Here is a 26,677-nt window from a genome sequence, read left to right on the forward strand (position 1 = left end):
ATGGGGGTGGTGGAATTAAGCAGAGAGTTGATATGCCAGGTCCTGCTCAGTGACTCTCAGCCAGAGTTGCATCCTTGCCCATCTCCTTGATAGAGGCACTGGTGTTGGAGCTCCATACGGAAAGCAGCACGCCGGGATGTGGGGCAGCAGTGCTGGGGACTTTCCCTAGGGGGAGCAGCCCATTGCTGAGCCAGGGCAGCCACCTCCTGGTACCTGCTGCCTGCATCCCTGCCCCCATCCCCTGAATGTGCATCTGAGGCTGCAGAATCCACCAGCATCATCCATACCTGCCTCATCCATACCTGCATCACCGCTCTGCATCCATGCCTGCAGCGTCGCTCTTGTACCCACTCCTGCAGCATCCACCTGGCCCTGGGAGCTTGTGGCGTGGGTGGGGGTCTTGCAGCCAAGAGAGCCAGCACAAAAAGAAGCTCCTGGCTGTCTGAATGGAGGGGCAGTTTCTGTCATGCTTATTTTCTCATTTATTATTTAGAGCCAATTCAGCCTAAGCACCAGGAGCATGCAGAAGCAGCCAGGCCCTGACATCCTTTTCTCATTCTTCTCTCCTAGTCCCCAGTGGTGTGGACCAGAGGTGAGTCGAGGTGGCTGGAACACACTTTTTGGGTCAAAACCCAGCCCCATGCACCTTCTCGGAAAGCACCGCCCTTCTTGGCCGCACAACACCAGCCAGGAGGATGCTGCTTGGGCTTGAGCAAGGCAAAGCTTTGGTGTCCTTGTGCCATGGGTGAATGCAGGTTTAAGAATGGAGGTTTAAGAGCCCTCTCCAAGTTTGCAGATGAATTCCTCCGAGGATGAGCGCCTGCACAGCCCCCGGGGGCTCTCCTGGGACCAGAAACATCCCGGCAGGGTTATCCCTCAGCACATCAGGGAGTCAGTCTGAGCATATGGACAGACTGCAGGCATCAATTGTCAAAGGATAAAGGCTTTATTTATTAAAATATATTTTTTTTTTCTTTTCTTTGCAGAGCACCTGCTAAGCTCTAAGTGACATGATGCAGGTAACCAAGTCCCAGGGCTGTATCCGACCCAACACCCCCGTAGCACTGGCTGAGCAGGCTGACAGCTTTCCTTTGCGGCTGCAAGGGCTCAGGGCTGGAGCAGCCTCCTCTCCGCAGCCCCCTCAGACGCTGCCTCCAGGTCGGGCTCCTCCAGGTCGCTGGTGAGGTCCAGGAATACCTGCAAGGCACCGCAGTGGAAACAGCCCGGTTATGGCTAAGGACTAATGGTAGCAATGTTCCTTGTGGCTTGGTTTTGTTTTTTATACATGGAGTTTCTGATCTTGCCTATATTATATCATTTATCATATCTTATATGAAATATGTTTCCTATATGTTCAGCTTTCTCATATAGAAAGATTTGAATCAACACTGTTAAGGGCTGATTTTTTTTATTTATTTTTTTCCTCTGAAAGATCAGTACCGATTTGTTATTTCTGGAACTTATTTAGAAATCAACAAACTTGATTATTTATTTATTTATTTTTGGATAGCTTTCCAGCCATTTAGTATCATCTCTCAGGAGCATTCCTGACATTTTCATTCTAAATCAACATACCTGTTGCAAAGTGTGCAAAGACAAGCTGTACTCCTCAAGCCTGAAATTCTGTTTAGCTGCAGAGGGATGGAGAAGGCATCTTTAAAAACCAAATCCACATGAGCATTTTGAAAACTATCTTCATACTGAATTGTTTGTTTCCTTATACCTGCTTCTAGCTTGGAGAAAGACTGGGACAGAGGTAGCACATCTTCCATCGGTATCTTGTAGCTGAGCAAAGAAGAAATCCTGAAAAAGAAAAAAAAAAAAAAAAAAAAGAACCCATCACTGGGTAACTCAGCACCAAGTTTTAGGGGCACTTATAGGGTTCCTGTACTCTTGGGTAAATGACTGAGCAGGGTCAGTAGGAGCAACAAAGCATCCCAGCACGTGTCCAGGCTGGTGTGCAGCCTGTCGGGTAGCCACCTTTCTTGCCGAGCTGCGTGGGGGAAGAGGCGCAGAATTTCGGCATGGAGAGCATCGCTTTGCCCCGCGTCCTTCAGTTTGACTTCCAGGTGGTAACTTGTGCCAAACTTCCTTCTCAGTTCCTCAAGGGAACCGATGTACCTGCAGAGGAGGGAAAACAGTGTTTAAACCATCTTAAGCAACAAATCAAGCAACCACTGTATATAAGCAGGATACATACTTCCTCTAATTCATCAGCTAAATATATGTGTATATATATAATATATATATATTTATATTATATATTTATTATTTATTATATTCATTTATATTTATTATTTATATATTATATACATTTATATTTGTTTGTGCTGCCCAAACGGTCTGTCTCTTTACAAAATTATGTTCATTACATACCTGGGACAAACGAAACTAACATTTTCTATCAAATTAAATAATAATAAAAAAATAATAAAACAGATTATAGACTAGAAAGAAGGCTATGCTGGTACCCACCGAAGCTGCCCCGCCACCAGCACGGCCACCCGGTCGCACAGCGCCGCCTCCTCCAGGGAGCGCGTGGTGAGGATGGCTGCCCGTGCTTTGCTTCTCACAGCGGTCTGCATCGCTTTCCTGGGAACAGAGGGATCACATTTACCTCCCAGAACAGCCAGGAAGAACAGCATTATTTAAAAGGTTTCAGTTATCCTGCTTGAAGATGACACATGGCTACCAGTGCTACATGGCGCTTTGTCATGCATCCCTCCAAATTTTGCAGTTTCAGATAAATCTGTTGTTGAAGAATGACAGCAAGCACTAAGGCTGTATGATGGAGAGTAAGAACAACCTATAATTTTTTCTCATGCTCTGAAGAAACAGGGATTTTTGTCTTTTCTACCAAATGCATTGTTCCATCTGGAGCCTACTCAGGTTTTTTTGCTGCGCTACCATTAAGATTAAATCCGATGGTTGGCAAAGGCTTGCTGCCTGCTGAGCAAGGAGTCCAGTAAGTGCTACCCAACCCCCTGTGCATCAGGGGGAAAAAGGGAACATGTGGCTCTCCTCAGCCACTGAGGCACAGCCCTGTGCCTGCCCCCAGTGGTCCCTGAACCACGAGGGTCAGACCCAAGCTGCTCCGTCCCCCATCCCAGTCCTGCTGCAGGGGGGCTGCTCACCACAGACAGCGCTGCCCTTTCACATCCATGCCCACGGACGGCTCGTCCCACAGCATTACGGTCGGGTTCCCCAGGATGCTCACTGCAAAAGACAGCTGGAATGGAAAAGACGTGAGGTCAGGCCGGTGCTTAGTCTGTCTGCACAAATGCACTGAAACTGTGGAGCTGCCTGGGATGTCTTAATCCCTGTAAAGCTCTTAGAAGCTGAAGCTTTTGATTGCAAAAAGCAAGAGGAACTATGAAGTAAACCCTCCTCAGGTGTTCTTGGTTAACATTTTAACATCTCCCCAAAACAGCTTTCCCCAAACACCCAAGCATGCCGATGATCTGAAAGTGGTTTTCCATCCCATTTGCAGGCAGACGCACACCACAGGGCGTGAGGAGGAGATTACCTTGTAAATCCAATTTGTGCTAGCATTTATTAAATACACAATGTTGGGAGAGGGGGAAGTGAAAGATCCTGCCAGGCTGGATTCAAAAGCTACTGACAAAACCAAACCATGCCAGGAAGCCCCTTGCTGTGTGCGCTTCTGGCTTAGAGGGAAGCGACTGCCTTCAAAAAGCCTAAGGATCTTCCACCAGCACATCAAGTTTACAGAAATTTTAAATCAACACTGAATTTTAGCCTTCAATCCAAGATGAAAAACTTTTACAACACCAAGGAGCATATTCTGTTCTCCCTGACAACCATGTCACGAACCCAGCGTGTCCCTGAGCCACGACGAAAGCTTTCTGCTTGCCACGCTCAAGGAAGACAAGGCAGGCTTTGCTCCAGTAAGAAAGCCCAATCTAGCACATACCTTTCTGGCTTCTCCAGCAGGCAACCTCCTAGCTGGGGTGTTTAGATGCTTCTGGAGATCCAGGTCCTTTGCCATGCTGTGGGGGTGGAAAGGGAAAATGCCAAAACTCAAGACTGTGAGTACAGCTAATGGGATAAGCCAGTTACTAATGCAACTGGACCAGCGCAGAAGCAAGTTGAATTGTTTTCTGAAGTTTTTCTAGACAAACTAGGGTGAAAGTCTCCACAGACAAAGGACTGAGAATAGTACAAAGCAGCAGGTCTCAGCAGAAAGAGACCCCATCTCCCCAAGGCAAAGAGGCACTGAAGGTACTGCCTCTCGTTCACGCTAGCCAAATCTGTCAGCAGAAAACCCTTTTCCTGTCTTATATCTCCGGAGAGAGGAAGGACGGTGAACTGGAATCATCTGGCTGTGTACCGGCTGATGAGAACAGCTGCATCCTTTTTCCTCATCCCTCTCACGGCAGCGTGGGCCTCCAGATGCTGGCGCACGGAGAGCTCCGGCCAGAGCGCGTCCTCCTGCGGGCAGTGCCCCAGCCCGCCCTGCCCCGGGGGGGCAGCGGCCTCGCAGCCCTGCAGCAGCACCTGCACGAGACACACACCTCTACAGTCATGGGGTGTTGTTTTGGGGTGAATAACGAGCCCTTTGGAAAGGGGGTAATGTTTTCTCCTGCTCCATGGGGAACCAACGTGGTCCTGATGGAGAAGGAAGCCCAGCATCACTCAAAATCATCTCCAGCTACCACAGCTTCTGCTCATCTGAATCCAGGATGGTGTTTGTGCAAAACCAAATGGTGTTTACTGCCATCACACCGTGGGTGAGAGTACCAGCGTGAGACTCTCATCTCCCAATAATGCTTTTCTATTTCAAACATTCGGTCCCAAATCTGTAATAGCAATGGTATTTCCCCCCCCCACCCCCACCCCAGCACATGTCATTAATCATCGTGCTCATAATTAAGTGATGGATGGTTACTGGCCCAACCCTGTTCACATTCGTTTTCAATTTCCTGGTTTTGCAAGGCTTTTTATAGAGTGTTATTTCTTTTAAAGATGTGAACATTTCTTACAGTGCTTGTGAAATATCAAGGGTTTCAAATCCAGACTCAAGATTTTGTGTAGCTCCAATCCATTAGTCTCTAACACTGATGAAAACTAGAATATGCTTTATGTGTATCGACACTTTCTTCTTTCTTCTGTCCATATGCAGGGTTGTGTGCACATAAATCCCCTGATTTAAGGGCTGTGTTACCAGCTTCGCTTACAACACCCTTCATTTATGAAGGCATCAAGGTTACCCCAGCTGCTCCAAAGGAACCACCTACCTCCCCAGCGGTCACTGCTGTGTCTCCAGAAATCATGTGCATAACGGTGCTCTTTCCAGATCCATTGGGTCCTAACAGACCTAATAGTTCTCCTGGAACAAATATGCAAGAACTGTTAATGGTGATAAATATTCCTAAGACCTTGTCTCCCGTGTGCCAAGCAATGCCTAAAAGTTCAATAGGAGAAAGGGGTATTCATTAACTTATCCCAGCAAAATGAAGCCCTGAGCAGGGGAGCCCAGATGCAGAAGATGCTGCTTGCACTGGGTCTGGTTGCACACAAGGAAGATCTAATAAAAATAATGTCTCCAAACGTGACTTCACACCAGATAGACATTGGTGGGGGGCAAGGGGAAGGAGAGGGGGGCAGCAATGTACTTGAACCTTTTTTAACACTGAAAGAGAGATTTCTGACAGCAACTTTCTTCTTTTTCTTAAACATGGAACAGGCCTTCTTGTCTTCATACTCCTTGCGCAGACTGTTGACAACGATAACCGCCTCCTGCAAAGAGATAGAGTGGGAATAAAAGCTCTCCTCCTCCTGTCCCGTGAGACAGCTCATCTGTTCTTGCCATCAAGCATGGCTCTTTAAAATCTCTAAATTATAAATCCAAGAAACAAGGCAACAAAATAAAAATAAAAATAAAAAATAAAAAAATAAATAAATAAAATAAAATAAAATAGCAAAAGCAAAAGCAGAATGTGAATAAAAGCTTTGTGCCAGTCATTCCTGCACTGATTTCTCTCTGCCACCAAGAATCGATGGTCTGGATGGCAAGGAGCACTCCAGGATGCGGGCAGTCCGTGGAGGTGTGTGAGCTCGGAGCAGGCAGGCACAAAGCTGGGGAGCAGGAGGACCATGAGGGCTGCTCTCAGCTCACCTGGGGCTGCAGGGAGCCCATGGCGCTCCTCACCCTCTCCCTCTCCTCCTGCACTTCGGGGGCCTCCTGCCCTGGCGGGTCCCTGTTCTGCTGGGCGAGGGATCGCTGCCGCCGAATCCTGCGGGAGGGGATGGGGGGGGGGTCCAAAACCACTCGGGGTTAGCGGGTGGCTTTACAGATTTGTTCCCTGGGCAGCGTCGGTGCAGTGCCCAGCACATCTTTGAGTCCACACGATGGTGGTTGCTCAAATATTCATTCATGATGTGTGTCGGGGAGATGACTGTGGTATGCGTGAGAAAATAAAGGCCAACTTCAGCTTGTTTTACATCACTACTATTGACTAGTCCCCTGCTCAACACGCGCCAATGACCTGGTCATATAAATGTACACCAGAGAGCTGTTTCGGCATCTGACTGCTAGCTGAGTCCTGCCTGTTAATGTTTGACAGCTGAATACTTCTACAAATACATTTTATGTTGGTCATACACTGCTGGTGGCAGAGGAGCAGAGAGGTTAGCAGATGACCCCATTCTGGTGGAGCTTCAGGAAAACTCTGTCCTGCGGAGAGCAATACTTGGTGCATTTGGAAAAGAGGCAAAATGTTGGATTTCAACTTGTACCTATTAATTTTGCCAGCTACAGTGAAATGTCCTGAAATTTCAGCAACAGAGCATAATTTAAAAAGCTCAGGTCACATTTACTATTTTCACTAGGACATTGCAGTTTAACTGACCTTCTGTTGCAACACACTGGGTGGGACTGTGCCCGCAGACACACTCAGGGAAACTCCAACAAATTCAATCTGAAACTGCAATGACCCAAAGGAATAAAACAACTCCTCCCTCCTTTCTCAATTTCCTCCTCTCCGGATAAACTGGTTAGAACTGAAAGGGTGGGCTGTGCTCACACTTCGCAAAATACTTTTGAGCTCACTTGTCTTCTCCCACTGCCATCAGGGGTAACTGGGGGTGGGGGGGGGGCAACAGGGATGCCCACTGCTCCAAGGCACCCAGGACGCACCTGAAGATGGGATCGTGTCCTGTAACTGTGTCTCCGTATCTCATCTCCAAATGGCGCAAGAGAAACACAAAGATCAGACAGTGGATGTAAGGCTGAAAAACAATAACGAAATAACGAATTAGGTTTGCATGGAGAAAGGTAACAACGCACTCAATTAATTTTAATTAATTTTACCTATAAATTAATTTTACCACCGACATGTAAGGTGAAATTTTCACCACAAAACCCGTGCTTTATCTATGGGAAGACTTATGCCAGCCCAGAGTAAGTCCATCACATTAGAACAGGCATCTGTTCCAAAATAGTTATCATCAAATTGCTCCTTACTGCAAAGACAGCTATGAAGATGTTATTCCACGAATCAGGAAGATTAATATTGTGAAACAATATGATGTGCTACAAGGAAAAAAAAAAAGAGAATTAAATCAGTCAATTACAAAAACTCCTTAGCACAGTGTGCCACAGCGCAGGACTGGAGCAGGTGTGGGATGTAGGGGTGCATGGCTTTTCTGCTGGTTGGGAGAAAGGAGCTTGGATTTCTATTTATTTTTCTGGCTTCATACTCCCTCAAAGAGCTGCGACTTCCATTGCTACAGCTAATTCAGAGGTGCCTCAAACCAGCTAGTTTAGACTGACCTTTTCCATCATTTTCTCTCTCTTCTCAGCAACCTCCATCCCTCCAGGTCTCCCATTCCACTGCCTTCCCCTCCCATACTACCCTGGCTGCCAAAAGGCAGTCATTGACACAGCTTTTTGTATCTAAACAAACAAAAAAACCCACTCAAGTGAAGAATCAACAAATCCCTTCCTTCCTTCCCCAGCCTGGACCTTTTCTTCTCCCATTGTCTTTTCTCACTCTTTGTCTTTTTGGCAGTTGTTGCTTTGGGAGAGGAAATTTGGAAAGCACCTCATGGACGTGAGGATCCCAGCACACCGTTCTGGTTTACACCACGAGGATCATTATTGAATCAAGTAGGACATGTGCCCTTACCGAGTAGCTCAGCAAGCCCAGCAATGGAAACAAAGGAATCAAAGTGGAGAAGGTGATGTAGTAAACTTCGTGCGAGTCACTGATCATGTAGAGAATGAAGTTCACCTGGAATAAAGTCAAAAAAGTATTTCCAGTATTCAAGTATTTCTAAAAACTAGGCTATTTTGCCACTGATTATTCTGGGGTTATTCCGCTGAATATCAGTATGTTTGAAGTGAAACCTCAAGAGGCAAGGTGTGGAAATCAAACATTTCGGAGTGCAGATTCACTTCACTTACCAGAATGAAGATGAAAGACCAAAGGTAGCGATTGCTCCGACCCTTGCGAAACTTAAAGGCGATTAAATAGATGAGGAGGATGAGAGAAAATCCATAACCGGCTGTGCAAATGATCTAGAGAGAGAGGCTGATGTCACCAACAAGGAGATGGATGTGGATGCATAAAATCCTGCTTACAGCAGCCCATTTTGGTTAAAATACTGAATGCAGCTGGATCCCCGGGTTCCACCGTGCTGGTGGTGGATGCCCTCTGTGAGAGGAGGGAGGGGGATTTGTGGGTGCCCACCCGGCAAGAGCTCACCATGGGCAGGATGGTGCTGGCCTGCAAGGGGCAGGTGTGGTTGAAGAGCAGCACAATGCCGAACATAATGCAGAGCAGGGCCCAGAAGAGCAGGACGTCCACCAGTGCCTGCCCGCACCAGTACGCTGAAGGGAAGAGCCCCGCGAGCCGCAGCTGGGCGCGAGCCTTTACCTGCGATGGCAAAGGGGAGAAAGGAGGGAGCTCGGCAGGGCCCTGGACACCGTTCCTGCTCCTCCTCCTCCTCCTCCATCACCCTCACTCGTCCCTGCCCCAGCTGAGCCTCCCTCTCCCTTCCAGGCACTTTCTATTCTTAGCTCAACTGCTGTTAAAAAGCACATCGCTCTTAATAAGAAATAAAAAAAAAATTCTCCTGCCTCCAAAATCTTTGTTAATTAACACTCAAGTTGTTCTGAGCCCACGCTGGCTCCCAGAGATGCAGGCTAACACATTTTGGTACAACGCTATGTCTGTGTAGCTGTGTTTCTTCCAGTACCCTCCCTAGAAGTCAGCACACGAGCTGCTGTCCAGAGACGTCACATTTGCATTCCCTTCTCCTTGTGCAAGACTGCTTTCAGGACATGCTTTTTACCTTGTAATCCTCCATGCTGCTCACTGCGAAGTGAGGAGGCAAACCAGACGCCAAAATCAGCATGTGGCTGAGACAGATGAAAAAAACATCACGCTTCACTTCTGGGCTTTGTGTCTACGGAAAAAAAAAAATCCAAAATCATCAATGATCAACAGCTGTCCAGGGAAAGCCTAGCTAGCTCAACGCTCATAGCATGTGAGCAAGGGTACTTAACGGTAATTCATTTGTGCTTAAGAACACGAAACAATAAACAAAAGCATTTAGCATCTTAAAATTTGCAAGAAATATTGGGATTACAGTAAATTGTTGAGAATAGGCACTGTCTTTTTGATGCTGATGCTTGTCATATGGATGCAGAAGCAAGGGGGAACCTGCAAATATTGCTGCTGTATGCCTCCCTTATTGCCACATAGCACAAGCTCGAGTGTCTTGTGGCACTTAAACCCTGTTAAAAAAACACTGCGGAAGAAATTCTCATTAAATAGTCCTGGTATTGACTGCTGAGACATGCCCACAGTGACTGGCCAGCAGCTAGACAGGCTTCCACCCGCCCAGCCCTCATCACTCCAGCTTGGCTATTTTGAGTCATTTTCAGCAAAAAAAGGCAAGGACGCTCACGCTAGAGAAGGGGTTGCTCCAGATGCGGATGCGTGCAGTGGAGTTGAAGAGCCTCAGGAAGGTGTTGCTGAGGATGTTCACGAGCACGGGGAAGCAGTTGATGGGCTCTGCGCCACACATGAGCGTGTATCGGTAGCTCTGAAAGCACAAGAGGAAAGGATGTCACCTTCCTGCCCGTGAGAGGTGCGAGGAGGCACGGATAATACTGAGGATTTTAGAGAAAAGTGATGGCAAATGCAGTCAGTTTTACTGAAGAGTGGGAACTCGGAGACCTGACTGTCTGCTAATAGGTATTGCAAGCAAAGTGAATTTAAAAAGCAATGATTTCTGGAGAAAAGAAGGATGACTTGCATTAATACTTTTCTCTAAAGATCACTATAATCCTGAATTCCCATTAACAGGATTACTGACAGTATTTAATGTGTCAAATAAATATTCTCCCTTTTGTTGGTCTGTGTATTTCCCTGTACCCCACTTAGACATATTTGAGACACTCCTGTTGATGTATGGGATGAAAGAAGAAAAAGTATCATTCACCTTGCCTTCCAGGGATATTTTTATAGCTCCATTATGTAGTTGCAGGCTTGTGATATTTTTCTCAAGAGCTATTTCTGGCATTATGCTTTGAAACTTCAAAGCAGCAATGAAATCCTCAATTTCTGATCCTGAAATCAAGTCAAGAACAGAAATTAGAATAATTAGATTTTTAATACAGTCTCTTATAAACAAGCTCCCACTTGCAAAGCAGATGTATGTTTAAAAAATCATTTAAAATCTGAGCCAACTTATATTTCCTTTTTTTTTCCCCTGTATGAACGAAACTTTTTAAAGACAGTAAAAGTTTCTATAGTTAAATGATTTTTATTTTATTTTATTTAAATTGGTTCATTATTTTTTTAAATATAAGCTACTCAGTTATCACCACTAAAACTGGATTTGTTTTTGCTCACAAGAAAACACCTCCCAAAACCACAGATGCATAAAGGAACGTACAGAAAGAGGAAGACAAGGTTGGTCTATCAGCTCTAAGGGGACTCAGAGTGGTGCAGAAAGCGAACCAACATCACATGTCCTTCTTCACCTGTATCATTGAAGATGAGAAGATTTGTCGACTTGCTTTGAATTTTGCCTTCAGTGGGAAGAAAATAGAAGCTGGCGGTCAGTTCTGAGATTCTGGAGCTGTCCCATAATTGAAATCCAATGACAAGCATAAGCATTGGAAGGATAAATACTCCAAACATCAGCAATCTAGATGGAAAAACAGTCCATGAGTGGGTCCAGGGGAACTCCACCTTTAACCAACAGAGTGACTCACGTGGCAAAGGACAAGGAGAAATTTAAAACTGGGGAAAACTTAAGCAATTCAGAGCTCTACCAGAAGCTCTAACTGTCCTTATTACTGCAACATTCAAGCAATTGCCACCTAACTCTTAGCTTCCAAATACTTTTCCCTCAGTCACCCCAGGGAAGAATCAAATCCTTTGGGAAGCCCCAGGCCAGCACGAGGGGTGCAGGCTGGGCCCTGTACTTACAAGGCCCTCAGAAGCTTTCCTTCGTGCTTTAGTTTTAGGAAGCGAATTCTCATCATGGCGCGGACTTGCTGCCTCCAGAGTGCCATGCCGCTCGCGGCGGGGCTCGCTGCTTCGGGACGCACCTCGAGGCTCTGGTCCCTCTCCTCCAGGTCTCCGTCCGCTGCGTGTTCAGCACGAGAAACAACGTTATCCAAAAAGAGCTTTCAAAGGACAAATTGAAAGCGCAAACAATCAGCAAGGGTCTTCTGCTCTGAATAGAGGAATGCTTTTGTCTTAGAAAAGAAACAATGGCAGAGAAAAATGGCCATAATTTACCCAGAACGGATTTATATCGGTGAATTGAAAGTGGTTGGACCTGGACTCATGTGTCTACACATGCAACGTCTTCAGTGGCCTTGGGAACTGCCTTCTGACTAGTTTCTCTCTTCCCACCTCCTGGTCTGGGCAGTATACCCTTCAAATCCTTTACAACATCACTCTTCTATTCTTGTGTTTAAAAGGCTGTGGTAAGTTGAGACTGAATCATCTAGACTTCTCTGGGAAGATAATTATCACTAAAGGAAATCTGAAATTTTATACAACTGCAATTCTTGACCTGTCAAAAACTATGAAAAATCACATTCAACAGAAACTTACATATATTTTTTTTAAACTGAATACACTGTACAGAACCTTAATCATGCCAAACTTGCAAAGTGGAATCAATGTTTTACCTTCATGATCAATGGCTTCCTCACCCTCCAGCTTCAGGAAAACATCAGCCAGCGTTGTCCTGCTGACCTCGTAATTCACAACCCCCTGCAAGAAACTGCTGTCGAGATGGCTGAACAGATCTGCACAACAGAGAGAGCCAGGCTCAGCCCAGCGGCCAAGGCTTCTTTAGCAGAAACTCAGACCAGCATGATTAGCATGATTAACACTTTCTAGCATTCATATCGTCAAGCTCCATAATGTAAAAGGCATTGCAAAACAATTATACTCTTTAGAGGTAGGTAGTACAAAATTCAGAGTTCTAGATTACCACCAGCCTTCGTGGTGGGAGAAACCTCATCCTGAAACCAGACAAGACTCGGTAGTTTTTAGTCTGTGGATTAGTTGGTGGATTTTCTTTTGTTCACCTGCAGAGTTAATATTAGCATGTTCATTAGAGGCTTTCTTTAAGGCTGATGCTCATGCAGCTCTGGGCTCCCTAATCCTACGCAGCACAGACAAGAGAACATAATTATGACCTTCACAGCAATTTTGCATTCTGCTTCTCCCACCACTTCATTTCCCATTACAACCCTCATGCAATGGCAGGCTTTTGTTACCTGGGAAGCTGTCAGTGTTTTCCAGAGGTAGCAAGCAACACAGCTCATCCTTGTTCCGTCCTTTGAACACAGCATCGGGGATGTACTGCCTGACCAGGGAGGATGCAAGCTCAGGGTCGCACGCATCATTTATGCGCATCCTGTTTGTATTAAAAAGCAATTACTATAATATTAAATAAGAAAAACAATGCTTGCTTCATCCCTTTAAAAGACAAAGCCAGCAGTCATTCTTCAAGCCATAGGGAAACCTCCAAAACTAGGCAGTGTTTCAGTGGGAATTTTTTAATAGACGTCTGCAGTGCCCCTGGTTTTACCATGCAAGCAAGAAATAGTTGAGGTTAAGAATAATGATCCTGGCCAGCACTGCGAAACCAAGAACACAGAAATTAAAATCCAGAGAAAAGCAACTTTACATTAATGCCGCTGTACGTCACTCTGGCACCACAGAGTATGTGGAAACTGCAGTTCTTCTTACTCTGGTCCCCTTTTGGCTGCAAGGGAGGTTGCAAAGTCATGTTAGCTACATGCTCCGTGCTTTCAGGATTGGGTCCAAAGAAAAGCAGCTTGCTATCCAAAGCAAGATATTTTTGGCAGCCTCAAAAGTCTCCTAAAATGAATTGTCAAGATTTCTATTACTCTATATAGAAACTCCTTGGAGACACAGCCTCTATGAGAAAATACACACATTGCCTAGAAGCTTTTCATAAAAAGAGTGACGACCAAAAAGAAAAGGATTTACCTTAAGTGATAGCCAATTCCCCATTTTCTCTTCACGTACAGAGATGAGCCAACACACTGTAATCTCCCATTTGAGAGAAAAGCCTTCCGATCTAAGGAGGTATTAATACAAAAGATTTAGGGGGGATTTACAGCAGCGCAGTAGATTGACCTTACTCTGCTCTTTCTGAACTCAACAGATATTTTTATAATGAAGTCAGGAGCAGTAAAGTCAGGCCAGGGCTGAAAGTTTTTTTTTTTTTTTTTTAAATAAAAACAAAACACCCAAACTGTTGCCTTCCACCTAAGCACCAAGGCTAGTCTTTTACTTACGTATTCTTACAGGCTTATAGAAAATTCCCCAGGCAGCCCAAGATAAATAAAGACATAGGAAAGATATTAATTGGAACAACATCCCCAATTGCTGTGTGTGCTGCTCGTGGTAGGCCCTGACTTAATGGAGCTGGGCACAGGCTGGGTCTCTGAAGCACACCTCGCTCTCAGACAAGATGCACCCAGCAAGCCCAGACCCCACAAGGGGCTGGTGGGGACCCCCCCAGTCCCACACCGCAGCCGCTCTCAGGGTGGACGCCTGGGCTCACCGGCGTGCGTGTCGGCCTCGTCCATGGACTGGGTGGTGAAGAGGATGATGCGGCCGGCCTGCCGCTCCTTCAGGAGGCTCCACACGTGGTGCCGGGAGCACGGGTCCAACCCGGCCGTCGGCTCATCCAAGAGCAACACCTGTAAAGGGGAGTGAGATCAGGCTTCTGTGTGTCCATACTGCCATTTCCATTGTCACATAGCTTTGTTTCATGCTTTTTGTGGTCTTGCTCAAAGAATAATATGCATCCTCAATGGCAGCCATTTTTACTGCTTTTTTCTATATCAGTATTATCACCTTTTTCATTTAAAAGGTTCTCATTGACCTAGATTCCTTGATCCTTCTGGCAGCCAAGTGAGTCAGTAGGTCAGCAGGCTCTCTGAGTGCCAAGGGCAAAGTACAAATGTCTGTCTTCCGAACCAAAATGCAAAGCTATGTGCTAAAACAATATCCATTGTGTGTGTGCAAGTATGACTGGTGCTTACCTGGGGATTCCCTAAAATTGCAATTGCAAGAGACAGTTTTCTTTTTTGTCTCCCACTCAGAGCATCAGCGTGCATGTCCTGAAGGCCAATGAGGTCCAACTGCACCAAGACTTTCTGCACCTTGAGAACGTATGAAAACAAAACACACAACACTGGTCATATTTTGATTCATACATGGCTACACACAATACAGAAGAACACGACTTCAGGATTTAAAACTTCCCTGCTTTAAGTGGATTTGCTGTGAGGTAAGTTCTGCAAACCTGAGTTCTGACTCTTATCACATAAGGATAAGAAAATTAAAAAATACTTCTCCCCTAAATCAGTGCTGCTCTCATTTCTGCAGAACAAGATACTGGTGGTAATCTAGAATATAGCTTAACAAACTGTCCAAATGCTGCAGGACAGACGTCAGTGACCAAGAAGCACATACCAACCTCTTGCTCTGCTTCCTTCCACTGAATCCCTTTGATGTGAGCAAAAAGTTTCAAGTTTTCCTTCACTGTTAAGGCTTCAAAATGCAAATTAAATTGTGGGCAAATCCCAACCATTGCCTGAATTCCTTCCATATCCTGTACTTCAGATACCTCGTAGTTGTATATCGTTGCAGAACCTGCACACAGGAATAAATGAAACAAATTTCATACTGCACGGTCCTTCCCGGTTGTAAGGGGAAAGCACACTGTGTTCACACCTTTGCTATTAATTCCAGCATTGAGGGTGTTTCTCACAAAAAGTAATGCTGTTCAGAAATATGTCAAGTCTCTCCCTTAGGAACTAAATTATATTTGCTATTGATTAGCAGCTCATGGAAAACATCAGGCTATCCAGATGGAGACATAACCATCTGCATATGCTTGCACACACGAGGGATGTGCTAGTGCTGAAGCTGATGCTGAAGGAGCACTGACAATGAGCCAGATGGAGTGACTGAGATAAAACTTGGCTTTTTGCTTCTTTACCCCCTTAAGCTTGAAAACCAGACAGCTTCTCCTCTTCTGCATTCAGGTCCTACCTGCTGAAGGCTTGGAAAATCCACTGAGCACGTTTAAGAGAGCCGTTTTTCCAGATCCGCTGTGCCCAAGTAACGCAGTGATCTGGCCTTCATAAATGCTTAAGGACAAACCTAGAAGAGACATATGGCAATATTAGGATGGAAGTTTGTGAGGCCAGCAGACTTGTACACGTAGCTTGTTGCCAAGTCTGACAGAGGAACATTTTATCTTTTGACACAGATCTGGAAATATGTGTTACGTGTTAATATTTAAACTCAAAACATTGATTTTATTTTCTACAGGGTTCATAACCTTTTATTTTGGCATGACTCAAAAGACAGCCCCACAAAAAGAAGAGCCAATAGCCTTTCCAAAATATGAGCGTTCATGAATTATTTTAAAGCAGCATATACAGAGTTTGCTATCCCCTTTCCTCTAAAAAAAAAAAAAGACTCATTTTGGATTTTTTTTTCCCACTCTATATAAACCTTTGGGACCACACTGATATTTTCACTGTCACATCAAGTTCTTGTTAAACAAAGGCATTTAACAAGCCTCTTAGGGCTGTATTATGACGATGCCAACCACCTGCATACGTGTGGCTTGCAAATGAGCAAATGCTTAGAGAGCAGGGCTCAGCCCATGACAACAGACATGGTTCCAGCCAGGGACCCAAAGCCAGTTTTTTTTTGCCCAAATGAATTTACATTTTGTGAGGGAGGGCTGAGAGGTGATTTTTCACAGTGGCTCCTGGCTGTAAAACTCACGGCTTTTAAAGAGGCTTCTGCTATTACAGAAGTAATAATCAATAATTTTCCTGGAGTGAAAAGGCAAAGATGATAACCTTACAGAAATTTGCCAGTAATTTACCCCGGCAGAAATAACTATTGCATAATTCTGCCTCCAGCATTGTTAAAATGCATTAAGTACATCCAGTGCGTTTCAAAACAGCTTGGGTTCATATCTAGTGAAAAATGAAATTAAAGCAATTGCAAAACCTCTCTTACCTCTTAAAGCTTCGGTTTTCTTGTCCTTCCTCTTGTATATTTTTTTTATATTGTTTAGTCTAAAGGAAAGTTAAGCAAGCTGTTACTACTGAATCCCACAATTTTGGCACGCTTCCTCTGCCTCAAAATAAACTTTGAAAACTAGGTGAAAAAAACATTTCTCAGCCTCCTCCCCGGGCCGGTCCTTCTCATCACCGTCGGGGGTAGGGTAATTCCATCGGAAGGGATCACTTGGTATAATTCACTTGGGAAGCTAGGAGACGTTCCCCTTATCTGCACTGCTCAGCCAGCTCAGCCCACCCTTCACCAGGCAACCCGGCTGTGCTCTCCAGCCAAACCCAGCGGGCAGCAGCTGCTTTTTGTGCCTGCAGAGCGTTACCTGATGGCATCCTTCCCCTCGAAGCCTGGTGGCATCGGCTCGGTGTCACAGCCGAGGACAGGCTGGTGGCCACCCTCACCGCCAGCTCGTGGCCCCGCGCCCCGGCTCCCACGCTGCAGCCAGTATGACGGCCTCAGGAAGAAGGCAGGAGGGTACGGCACCCCGTACTTGCCTAAATCGGAAGCAAACAAGGTAAAATAGAAGGCCCAAACTGCTGTGTGGCAGCTCAGCTTTGTCCATCTACAGCCGCAGAACAGAGCCCTTGGGCGGTGTGGAGGGATGGGTGATTTCTGCAATTTCTGCTCACTCATCCCTGTCTACAATGCAGGCAACAGTCACAGCAAAGACCTCAGTGGTCACCTCGGGCCCAAAATGCATACAAAAATTAGAATATCCTTCTAAGCCCAGTGGTTAGGGCTGCTGGAGTAGACATAGATGATCTCAGTGCCTTGCTGAAGGATTTAAGGTTCCTTTTGAAGCCTGCTTTTGAGGCCAAACTGGGTAGCTACATGCAGCCAGCTGCTGGGAAACAGGATCCTTCCCAAACTTTTTTTTCACGAGCAATACAGCAAATCCAGTTTGCAGCCCCTCACACAACGAGGCACAGCCACGGTGCTGAGATGCCATCCGGCAAGCTCAGCAGCTCGCTGTGCGGAGCCTTTTTGGCTGCTCCGTGTAGATGACAGTTTGCTCTGCCCTATCCCACTGCTGCTTTGGCACCTCTTCCCCATGAGGTTACTGGGGTTATAGACGAAAAATAGAAGGAATTTAATTTTTTTCCCTTACGTTTCTACTTACCAGGCAAAACCTTATCAAAATAGATGGCCAGCAGCAAATACAAAACACTGTCAAGGGTCAGTACGATGCATGGGTTAAGGAGAGGGTACAATTCTGGTGTAAATTCCGGTCCATATTTTTCTAATTTTATAATCTAGGGGGGAAAAAAAAAAAAAAGCACAAATCAGATGCAACACTCTCTTTAGCCAGAGATACTGCACGCAAGCTACAGCTATGTCACTGCAGCCTTTTCTTCACAAGAAAACCATGCCCAATTGTGATCGGGTCACTGTCCCAAGCTGGAAACTTATATATATATATATATATATATATATATATATATATATACACAGAGCTGGCAAAGCTCCTCGTGCAGTTCAGGTTCTAACTACATTTGTTAGGAATTAGCATGCACTTTTTAGAGACAAATTTTGGTTGTACTAAATATTTAGGGAGGAGGGGCAATTGTGTCTCTATGGCAAATTACGTATGGCAGCTACTCCTCCAGCTGGCAGAAGCCTGCAGCAGGTTTGCTGTGGGCTGAGCTCCCCTGATGTGCTGGCTTTATCTTGAGCATACCTTTGAGATGCCAGCTATAAAGGTGAAAGGACTGAAGAGGTTAAAAATCCACTCCAAAGATGGGGGCACTTTTTCAAATATTGTCATAAAGCCCAGTAATCCAAAGATGACGTGAAGGACAAATCCCACGAAACTGGCAATATTAGGCTGCTTTAGCAAGGAGCTGAGCATGAAACAGAAGTGAATCTGCAGCAGAGAAAACCAAGAATTAGCAGGATGCATTTCTGCTCGTGATTAAGGAAAAAAAAAGAAAAAAGAAACAGCAAATAAAAATCCAATAAGCAACACTGAGAGACCCAGCTGGGTTCCAGTTGTCACCTAGAGATGCACACAGCGTCTCACAAGGATTATTTCATTTAGCAGTCAGCTTGGATATTCAGGGCAGGTCTATAGGGACGGGCAGACCAGACCAGACCCAGCTCTGCCTCCCTGGGAGGCAGCCCCAGCCCCACACAGCCCCAGCCTTCCCATGCCCACTCGTGTTACCACCGCTTCTTGCTCTGATTTTAAGTCTGGGTCTCCCAAAATCAAAGAACAGGAGTGATATATTAGCCTACAAACTGTAATTAGAAAGCGTGGTAATGGAGAAGTTTTTGTTTCTTTCTCCCAGCCAGGAAGTACTCTGCACTCTGTTTTAGATGCTTCAATTAGGAAATGGAAAAATTCACACATCATTAAAAAAAAAAAAGGAAAAAAGAAAAAGGAAAAAAAAAGGAAAAAAAAAAAGGCAGACTTACAGATGCTATGCCATAAAAGAAATAAAAGGAATACATTTCCAAAAAGCTGCGATCGAGGGTGACTCCTTTAATCGTGATCAGAGTCAGCAGACTGGCCATGATTGAAATATAAATGGTGTACAAGAGGCTCCAGGACAACCTGCAAAGGAAGGCACAGCTACTGTTGCCTCTGCAAATGTCAGCAGCTGCCAAGACACAGCAAGGTGCTCCCTTCTAAATTCGGACGCAAAGTAATTCCCAAGGACGCCTCCACCTGCAGCTGCCCCAGCAGAAAGGAGGCAAGGAGCCCTCTTCACGGGAGGAGGCGCTTTGTGGTCCCCCCACTGCTGAGGAGGGGAGCGAGGAGGTGCCTCACACCCACCCAAGCCTCTGCAGATGCAGCAACACCAGCAAAATGCTGAGCTCTGCAGCCAACATTTCTCATCCCGGTGCTTCCCCAACAACTGGAAATACCCATGCTCAGAAGGCTTCAGAAGTAGAGCCTTCCTGTTTTGGTAGACCCTACACCCCCACATCCCTCATCGTTTTTCTCCAAAATTTCTTCACTTTTTGTTGTTGTTGCTCTCTGCATGTATCAGCCTGTTCCTGGAGGCGTGCAACACCTGGACACCAAGAGCTTTGCTACACCAAGAGTGCTCTTTCACTGCTTTTTTTTTTTTTTTTTTTTTCCTACTTTGGAGAGCTCAGTACAACAAACAACCAAATCCTACACCAGAGCTACGTGCTTGGAATCTGGGCTCCTCCAGCTGACAATAAAAGCAGCAAAGGTTTGGCTTCAACGACATACAGAAGCCCCCTGCCCACTCGGTTGTTCCCCCACCTTCTCCCAACAGGCTTACCAGAAGGCGAGGTCTTGTAAACCCATGGCTTTCATCAACACCTTCAGCTTCTTTTTCTCCCTGATAACTTTCACCGAGAGAAAGTACATATACGGGGAGAAACACAACACGGCGTAAATGATGAACCAAATATAATCCAACTTGTAGACAGGCTTGATCGAGGGGGATCGCAGACGCACGCCGCTAATTGATTTCATCTCTTCCCAGACAGAACGGTTGGTTTTCATCTGAAGGACAGAAGTGAGCCATTAATTTTATTTTCTTTATTTTCTAAACAGCCAAATTTGGAAAAAATAGCCTTTCATAGGCATTAAAGTTACCAGTTTTTCAAGAGCAATGTTAAGTTTAATAGGGGCAAATTAGCCTCAAAATTTAATATTTTTTTGTACTGCTATGTAATAAACACTAAAGTTGCCTTTGAGCTATAAGAGCAAGCGTTGCCTACCAAACAGACGGAACAGAAATATAACAGAAGTAGTGAAGCAATTATAGTATAGCTAAAGGGCAGGAGCTTTACTGCTCTGTAAATACTGTATTTGGAGTTGATTAATTTTTCATGACGGAAGAATTTATCACTGAAAAATACAGTTTGGTCCACACTGAACATTTCACATTTCTTTTTAAAAATGGATCAATCTGATAAAAATAAAACCTGAAAGATAAAAATTCCAGCAATAGTGTTTCCGTTCGTTTTACTTTGAATTTTCCTATAAACCTGAAAATAATAAAAAAAGAACAAAGAAAAGAAAAAAGAAAAAAAAGAGAAGTTTGGCCACAAAATAAGTTCCATGCCTTTTAACTCCACAAATGGACTGTCACCCTCTAAATCAGCATCAGCCCAGTAATTCCATGGGTGGCTTAATTTTCAACATAACTCAGGAAATCTCTTGCACCCAGAAGAAATACACAACTTGCCACAATGATCCATCATTCTTTTCACTTTTGAATGACACTAGGTATTTAAGAAGTTAACAGTCATGGGAGTTTTTTATTTTTATATTTTATTTTATTTTTTTTCTAGTAAAGTTTCTGGATAGCTCTAGAAAGAAAGAATATTTTCTATCACGATCATGCTTACTTCTATGACTGCTGCATCAATGCTGGACTGCACCGATAGGAAGCCCACATACCAGTACGAAGGAACCTTGCAGAAGTTTAATGAAAAATTGCTGCAAGTATCTGTGGGAAAGAAAGAAAATGAAGCATTTTATCTACATATTTTCATATATATGGGTACATATACATATACATACATAATATATATACACACGGATATGTATGTTGAAAATGTATTTGACCCAAGAGTCAGGAAATCAAGATTTAGTACTACTGAGCCTGGAGCAGCCTTTTTTCTCCCAGAATAATGTGACATGGGGAGTTAAAGGCTGTGGCTCCCTGGTTTCCTTCTAAGTGAACAAAACCTCAAAGTCTAATTAAAATCTTTCTAGAAGCATTTAGCACATACAGCCTTGATACCTTCTGAGTGGCATGGCAGCACAGAGATCCATCTATCCATTTTCTAGTGTAAAATCAAGTTCTCTGGTTTCATTTATTTTTCTTACCAATGTGTTCAAAGGCTTCGTTTGGAGACACCACACTGTAACTCTGAAATCTGAGATGGTAGGAGAAGTCATCCTTAAAAACAACACCAATAATGTCATCGTCAAAATTTTCTCTTGTTTCCAGGATTTTCTCGTTTTCCACCTCTTCTATTAATATACCTGAGAACAAACACCACCGCAGCAGAAACTCTGATTAGCGATGAACCAACACGAAGCAGCAGCCACATCATGTGCTCTTCTGAATTGGGATTTGGTACGTCCAAGCCATTTTACCTAGTTACCTGTCATCACGGAGTCTGAAGCCACTTTGCTCATTATCTGCCTGGTGGTGTTTGTTACAGGTGTATACGCCAGGGTCACTCCCGTTGCGTTAAAGGCAGGATCGTCTAATCGCCCAAGGAATTGATAAGGGATTTCTTGCCGCGGGGAGTGGTCTATCATAATTGATGATGTTTGTATTATTAAGAGAAAAACCGCACATGTAATCCATTCCTAGGAGATGGGAAGGAAATAAAGGTGAGTGGCAGCACAGTGGTTTGGAAATTGGGTGCTGTGGGAGAGGCTGGTGCTGCTTCAAGGGCTGATCTGCCTGCATGGTCATCCAGACACGAATGCTTTCTTCCTGAAAACGAGCTATTTCACAGGTGGAGTAATTTTAAAGTATGAGGACTGCTCCGAGTGAAAACCATGTTTTTTTAGTATGGGAGCCAACAGGTGGACATCGTCAGTTGGACATTGTGTTCTTCCGGGCAGCGCAAAGGTGGGATCAACAACACACAGCAACACGCTGGCTTTGTCTCAACCCTTATTATGCTAAAATATTGTAGTGTCACGGGAAGAACCGCAACTGTGGACATTTTCCAGAGAGCCACATTACCAGCTGAGGCTTCTCATGTATCACCTAGTATAAAAACAATGCAGTGCAAAAGCAGTTGGTAGTGGAAATCCTAACTTCCCTTTGGAAGAACAGACACTTGCCTGGAAACTTTCTGTTTTCTTCCTCCACACCAGCAGAATGTTTTTCCACAAAAGAGCCCAGGTTTGCTGGTTCATTTTTGAGGCTCTCTTGAATATTCTCTGCATTTTCCCAGCTAGGATGAAACAGAAAAAAATATCATTTAGGTCATCAAAAGTTAACATATTTACTTGGCTAAACTCCTCTTTAGAGAAATCCAATAACATGTCAAAGGTCCAGAACTTTTCCATATGTTACAGTTCAGACACCAAGGAGAAGTTCAAAGGAAATGGTGCGGGATCACACACATGAACACAGAGCTGGGTCAGCCCCAGCTGCCTCGTGCTCATTTCCAGATTCAGCCTGCGTCTTCCTCAAGAGGTTTTGTAGGAAGAGGCTTTTAACTGGCTGTAGTTTGATTCTTCACCTATGCGAAGTTAACAGAGAAAAGCCAATGTCAAAGGATTGAGTGGCTAATGGAAGAAAGAAGATATACATATATATATTTATTGCTTTCTTTTAATGCGATTTTTCCAAATGTTTAAAACATTCTGGATCTGCTACAACAGCACGAAGGCCAGCTGCTGAGGGCAGCAGTTCTGGCACACGCTGCACATGCAGCTGAGCCTCTGATCATGCATTTCTTGCAGGGAATTTGTGCCATGCCTTAGCCATGCATTGGTAAGCCACCGCTCATCTGCTCTAGATGTCATAACCAGACAGTGAAACACCCGCTGCATACAGATACACACACATACTGCTGCCCACATCGGCTATATGGGAAGGCAGCTGCCACCCAGGAAGCCAGGTCAGAAACACCGCTTAGACACCAGAAATAGCCCAAAAGAGATGCTGCCGCCATCTCTTTTAAGTGGGCTGCTAAGAGGCTGATTTTTTTTTATTTTTTTTTTTTTTTTTTTACCCCACCTCTCTTTTACTCTCTCAAAAATAATTCCTGTTTTTATCCAAATGCTATGTTAAAAATTATAAGTCTGATATAGCTGGAGGAGGGCATCGTTAAGAAAATACCAGTCTGTTTCTTTATCTCCTCCTGAATACTGAGCAGGGAAGTACTGGAGTTGGGGAATACTTATCCCAGCTCTAGCTTCAACCACACAGCCCAGCAGCCAACATCCTGTGCAGGAACAGCGGCAGCTTCGTGCTGACTGCCTGCACGACCTTCCCAGACCGAGAGCTGGGCAGGGAACCTCAAAACATGTTTTTGTATTTTAGTCCTTTAGAAGGGATGAAACCAAAATCAAAGCAACCTCAAAAGCATTGTGCTCTGTTCCCCTCGGACATCGCTTCCTGGTTTCATGGATCGGGCAGCTGGAGTTAATAAATGATTCCACTACTCCGTTCCCCTCATTGTTTGTTTTCGGAAGGACTAAATATTTGTGTACTCCAGGGGCGATGGATCCCTGTTTACCCTCTGACTATTAGCACAAAGATATTTCCCTGCTGTTTGCCCTGCCTGAAGCTTTCTCTCGCGCTTCCACATCGCAGGCTAACGGCAACTGGGAGATGGTTTTGAGGAAGTGCTACTTGCTTTCGGCCAAGCCTGGATTTCACTCGTTGTGAACCGAAAGCAGCAGCTCAGCCGAGCCTGGGACAGTAAGCAGAGGTCCACGTGGGGGCATTCGGATAACAAGGAAAATACAACGGTCTCGTAAAAACTATGCTGAATCTCTACAGATGTAACAAACCGTTACAAAAAGGGAGCAAACGTGAAACTAGAAAAAATAAATATCCAATTAAATTTCTACTGGTTTTAATTTTGTTTTTGCTTCTGGAACAAGAAACAAATTCCCCCTGGAAGCTGAAACATGAAGCTAGAACGTCAGGCAAACGGTGATGTCTACAAATGGTGCATGAACTTCATCAGGAACAACTTCAGTTTAAAGCAGATACCCAAAGACACAAAATGTAAGCAGGAGAGGTGCTTCTGAAGGATCTGAGATTCAAAGCTTCAGATTCAGAAGACAGAAACCAACCACCAGAAATGTTTTAGGGACAGCAATATTGAGAAGCCTTAAACCAGTAAGAGCATCACTTGTAAAACTGGATATCTCTGGAAACTTTTCATTTTTGAGGGCTCAGTAAATGCACCCAAACTTCTTGTTCTCCAGGAACAGGCTTCCTAGGCATGGCAAAAACTTCTGCTGTGATTCTGTGTCTTGCTATGCCAGAGGTAGTCCCAGGAAGGCACGTCCCGTACAAACACCTCATTCCTTCACTTACCATCTCAGGGATTTCCTACTTGGAACATCCTCAGATTTTTTTCCCTCTAATGTAAAACGAACAGAGCATATCGCAACTGACTCCTAAAAGCAAGCTGCTCCTCAGCATTACTGACAGGAAACCCTCGATGCTGGCTGGGGAGGAATAAATGTGCGCTGCATCCCGTGCTTCCACGAGGAGCTGCCGACTCGCCGCGCGCCAAAGCTGAATCCCCACGTGGGGAACGTGCTCCCTCGGTGCCCTCCTGTTTGCGAGTGTCTGCAAACAAAAACCTGCAGCTGGCCCCTGCACAGCCTTGTATTTACTACCTGATAAATACGGGGCAGGTTTGCACGGATTCCGCTCTAACACTGTTCTTCAAAGAAGTTTTTTCCCCAACTTTGAACTCCAGAAAAACAGTGCTAAGCCCGTCCCATATCAAAGTTCAACTCTTTAATTTCCCCAGAGAAATGAACTTTGAGGATTCCCATCTTTCAAAGCCTTCAGTGCCAATGCAGGGCCACAGGAGGGGAGGGAAGAGAGCCAGGGTCGCTGGGAGCACCCGGTGGGTGCTCAACGGGCGGTGCTCAGGGCGTCCGTGGCAAGAATCGAAATCCATGAGCACCCAGAAAAGCCTCTTAAACTTTTTTTGATGTAAAACTCAGTGTTTGTCAGAGAACAGAGCTGGAAAGTAGAGCTTTATGTTTTTAGCATAACACTATTAAAATAATCAGGAAAAAAAAAAACCCTCCATAAAAACACCCTAGGTATAGTTTTTCACTTACAGAACAGAAATAGGAAACCCCTTACCTGGTAATGTGTTTTCCATTAGAAGTGTGTCTCCCGCAGCTCAGAGATGTCTGGGCTCGTCGTCTCTTTGCGGTCCTGGAGAGGGTTCAATGCTGAGAGGCAGCCGGTGGCCATGCCCCTCTCCAGCCTGACGTCAGAGTCCGGTCCTGGCGGTGTCGACGCTCCCAGCGCTGCGGGGAGGAGGCGATGACCCCGGTGAGCGATGCCTGAAGGCAGCTGGCCTGGGCTCGGAGCTATGAACCTTGCATTTTGCACTACGTCGCATTAACAGGATGCATGCATAGCGTGTAAGATATAATAGCATGTTTCCACCAGGCTTTCCACATGTGCACTCATCAGGCAATATCAGGGAGAAAAAAACCTAAATCAGAACATAAACTGAATATCCACTGGCATGAAAGTCATTTTTAAATTTTAAGGAAGATATTTTAAAAAGTTCACTTGATTTTGCTGCATTAACAACAAAATGACACTTTCCACCAAAGCAGCTCCGACGGAAGACTCCTGACCAGTTCAGCATTTGCTCATGCATTTACCTTTCCCTGGGGTTTCCCACGTGCTGCTGCAGGTGCCAGGGAGAGATGCAGAGCTGTGCGGACTGGGATGGGTGAGCTCAAGATCCCAGTCATGTGGCAAAGAAACCTCGACCCTGCCAAGCTCCTCTGCAGGGAAAGCTTCACTGCCTGTTCCCCATCGCGCCCAGAGCCTGAGTCAGCAAGAACTCCTTCCTCTGTCAGGGCAAACCTTCCATCCTAGCACCAATGGGGCTTTTATTTCGTGTTTTCAATCTCCCTTTTGTTTTTAATAATTTTTTTATTTTTTACTTTTTTTTTTTTTTTTAAAGTTTCCACTCCTTTTAATTGCTTTCCCAGCAGCTGCCATGCAGCTGGAATCAAGATGGGGATTTATCTTTATTTTTATTTTTAAAAATAGATTTCCAATGGATTTGCATTCCAAACAGGGAGGTGAGGAAGCCAGATAAGCCAGGAAATCCAAATGAGTTGGAAGGGTGTATAGCCATGCGACCACTCAAGTAGTTAAGAGAAAGTAATTTGACTGTCCTAGAACTTCAGCAGCTCGAGGAGACTGCATCTGCTTTTTTCTGTGTGAAAACACAGAAACAGCCTGGTTGCTGCTTAACGAGAGGCTGTAGCTCTTCTGTGGCTGCCGATTTATTTATTTTCGTAGAATGAGCCCACTTAGGAGAGGAGCATTGCGTTTTCCTGCACCGCTTCC

The 26,677-nt window shown here is 45.0% G+C and overlaps 1 protein-coding gene across 2 annotated transcripts; it reads right to left on the reverse strand.

Annotated features, from left to right (window-relative positions):
• Window positions 1–927: 927 nt before the first annotated feature.
• Window positions 928–26,119, reverse strand: LOC121057185 (ATP-binding cassette sub-family A member 9-like). Of its 2 annotated transcripts, XM_040530968.1 has the most exons (40): window positions 25,978–26,119; window positions 25,442–25,611; window positions 22,435–22,547; window positions 21,738–21,948; window positions 21,457–21,615; window positions 20,973–21,073; window positions 19,895–20,121; window positions 19,056–19,194; window positions 18,319–18,504; window positions 17,761–17,893; window positions 16,963–17,134; window positions 16,584–16,642; window positions 15,597–15,707; window positions 15,019–15,194; window positions 14,582–14,701; window positions 14,098–14,236; window positions 13,518–13,608; window positions 12,779–12,918; window positions 12,182–12,301; window positions 11,469–11,628; window positions 11,018–11,184; window positions 10,474–10,601; window positions 9,937–10,074; window positions 9,319–9,432; window positions 8,730–8,900; window positions 8,429–8,542; window positions 8,151–8,255; window positions 7,487–7,555; window positions 7,160–7,251; window positions 6,140–6,257; window positions 5,643–5,760; window positions 5,259–5,350; window positions 4,352–4,518; window positions 3,935–4,010; window positions 3,135–3,229; window positions 2,476–2,592; window positions 1,981–2,121; window positions 1,724–1,803; window positions 1,576–1,631; window positions 928–1,197 (listed from the first exon to the last, which is right to left on the reverse strand). In XM_040530968.1, the coding sequence occupies exons 2-40, from the start codon at window positions 25,458–25,460 to the stop codon at window positions 1,108–1,110; spliced, it is 4,824 nt and encodes a 1,607-aa protein (XP_040386902.1). In that variant the 5' UTR covers window positions 25,461–25,611; window positions 25,978–26,119; the 3' UTR covers window positions 928–1,107. The 2 variants fall into 2 exon arrangements, with proteins under 2 accessions (XP_040386902.1, XP_040386903.1); XM_040530969.1 differs by lacking the exon at window positions 25,978–26,119 and having other exon boundaries at window positions 11,469–11,625; window positions 25,442–25,824.
• Window positions 26,120–26,677: the final 558 nt, after the last annotated feature.

This window comes from Cygnus olor, chromosome 18 (assembly GCF_009769625.2).
Source record: "Cygnus olor isolate bCygOlo1 chromosome 18, bCygOlo1.pri.v2, whole genome shotgun sequence".
NCBI classification, from domain to species: domain Eukaryota; kingdom Metazoa; phylum Chordata; class Aves; order Anseriformes; family Anatidae; genus Cygnus; species Cygnus olor.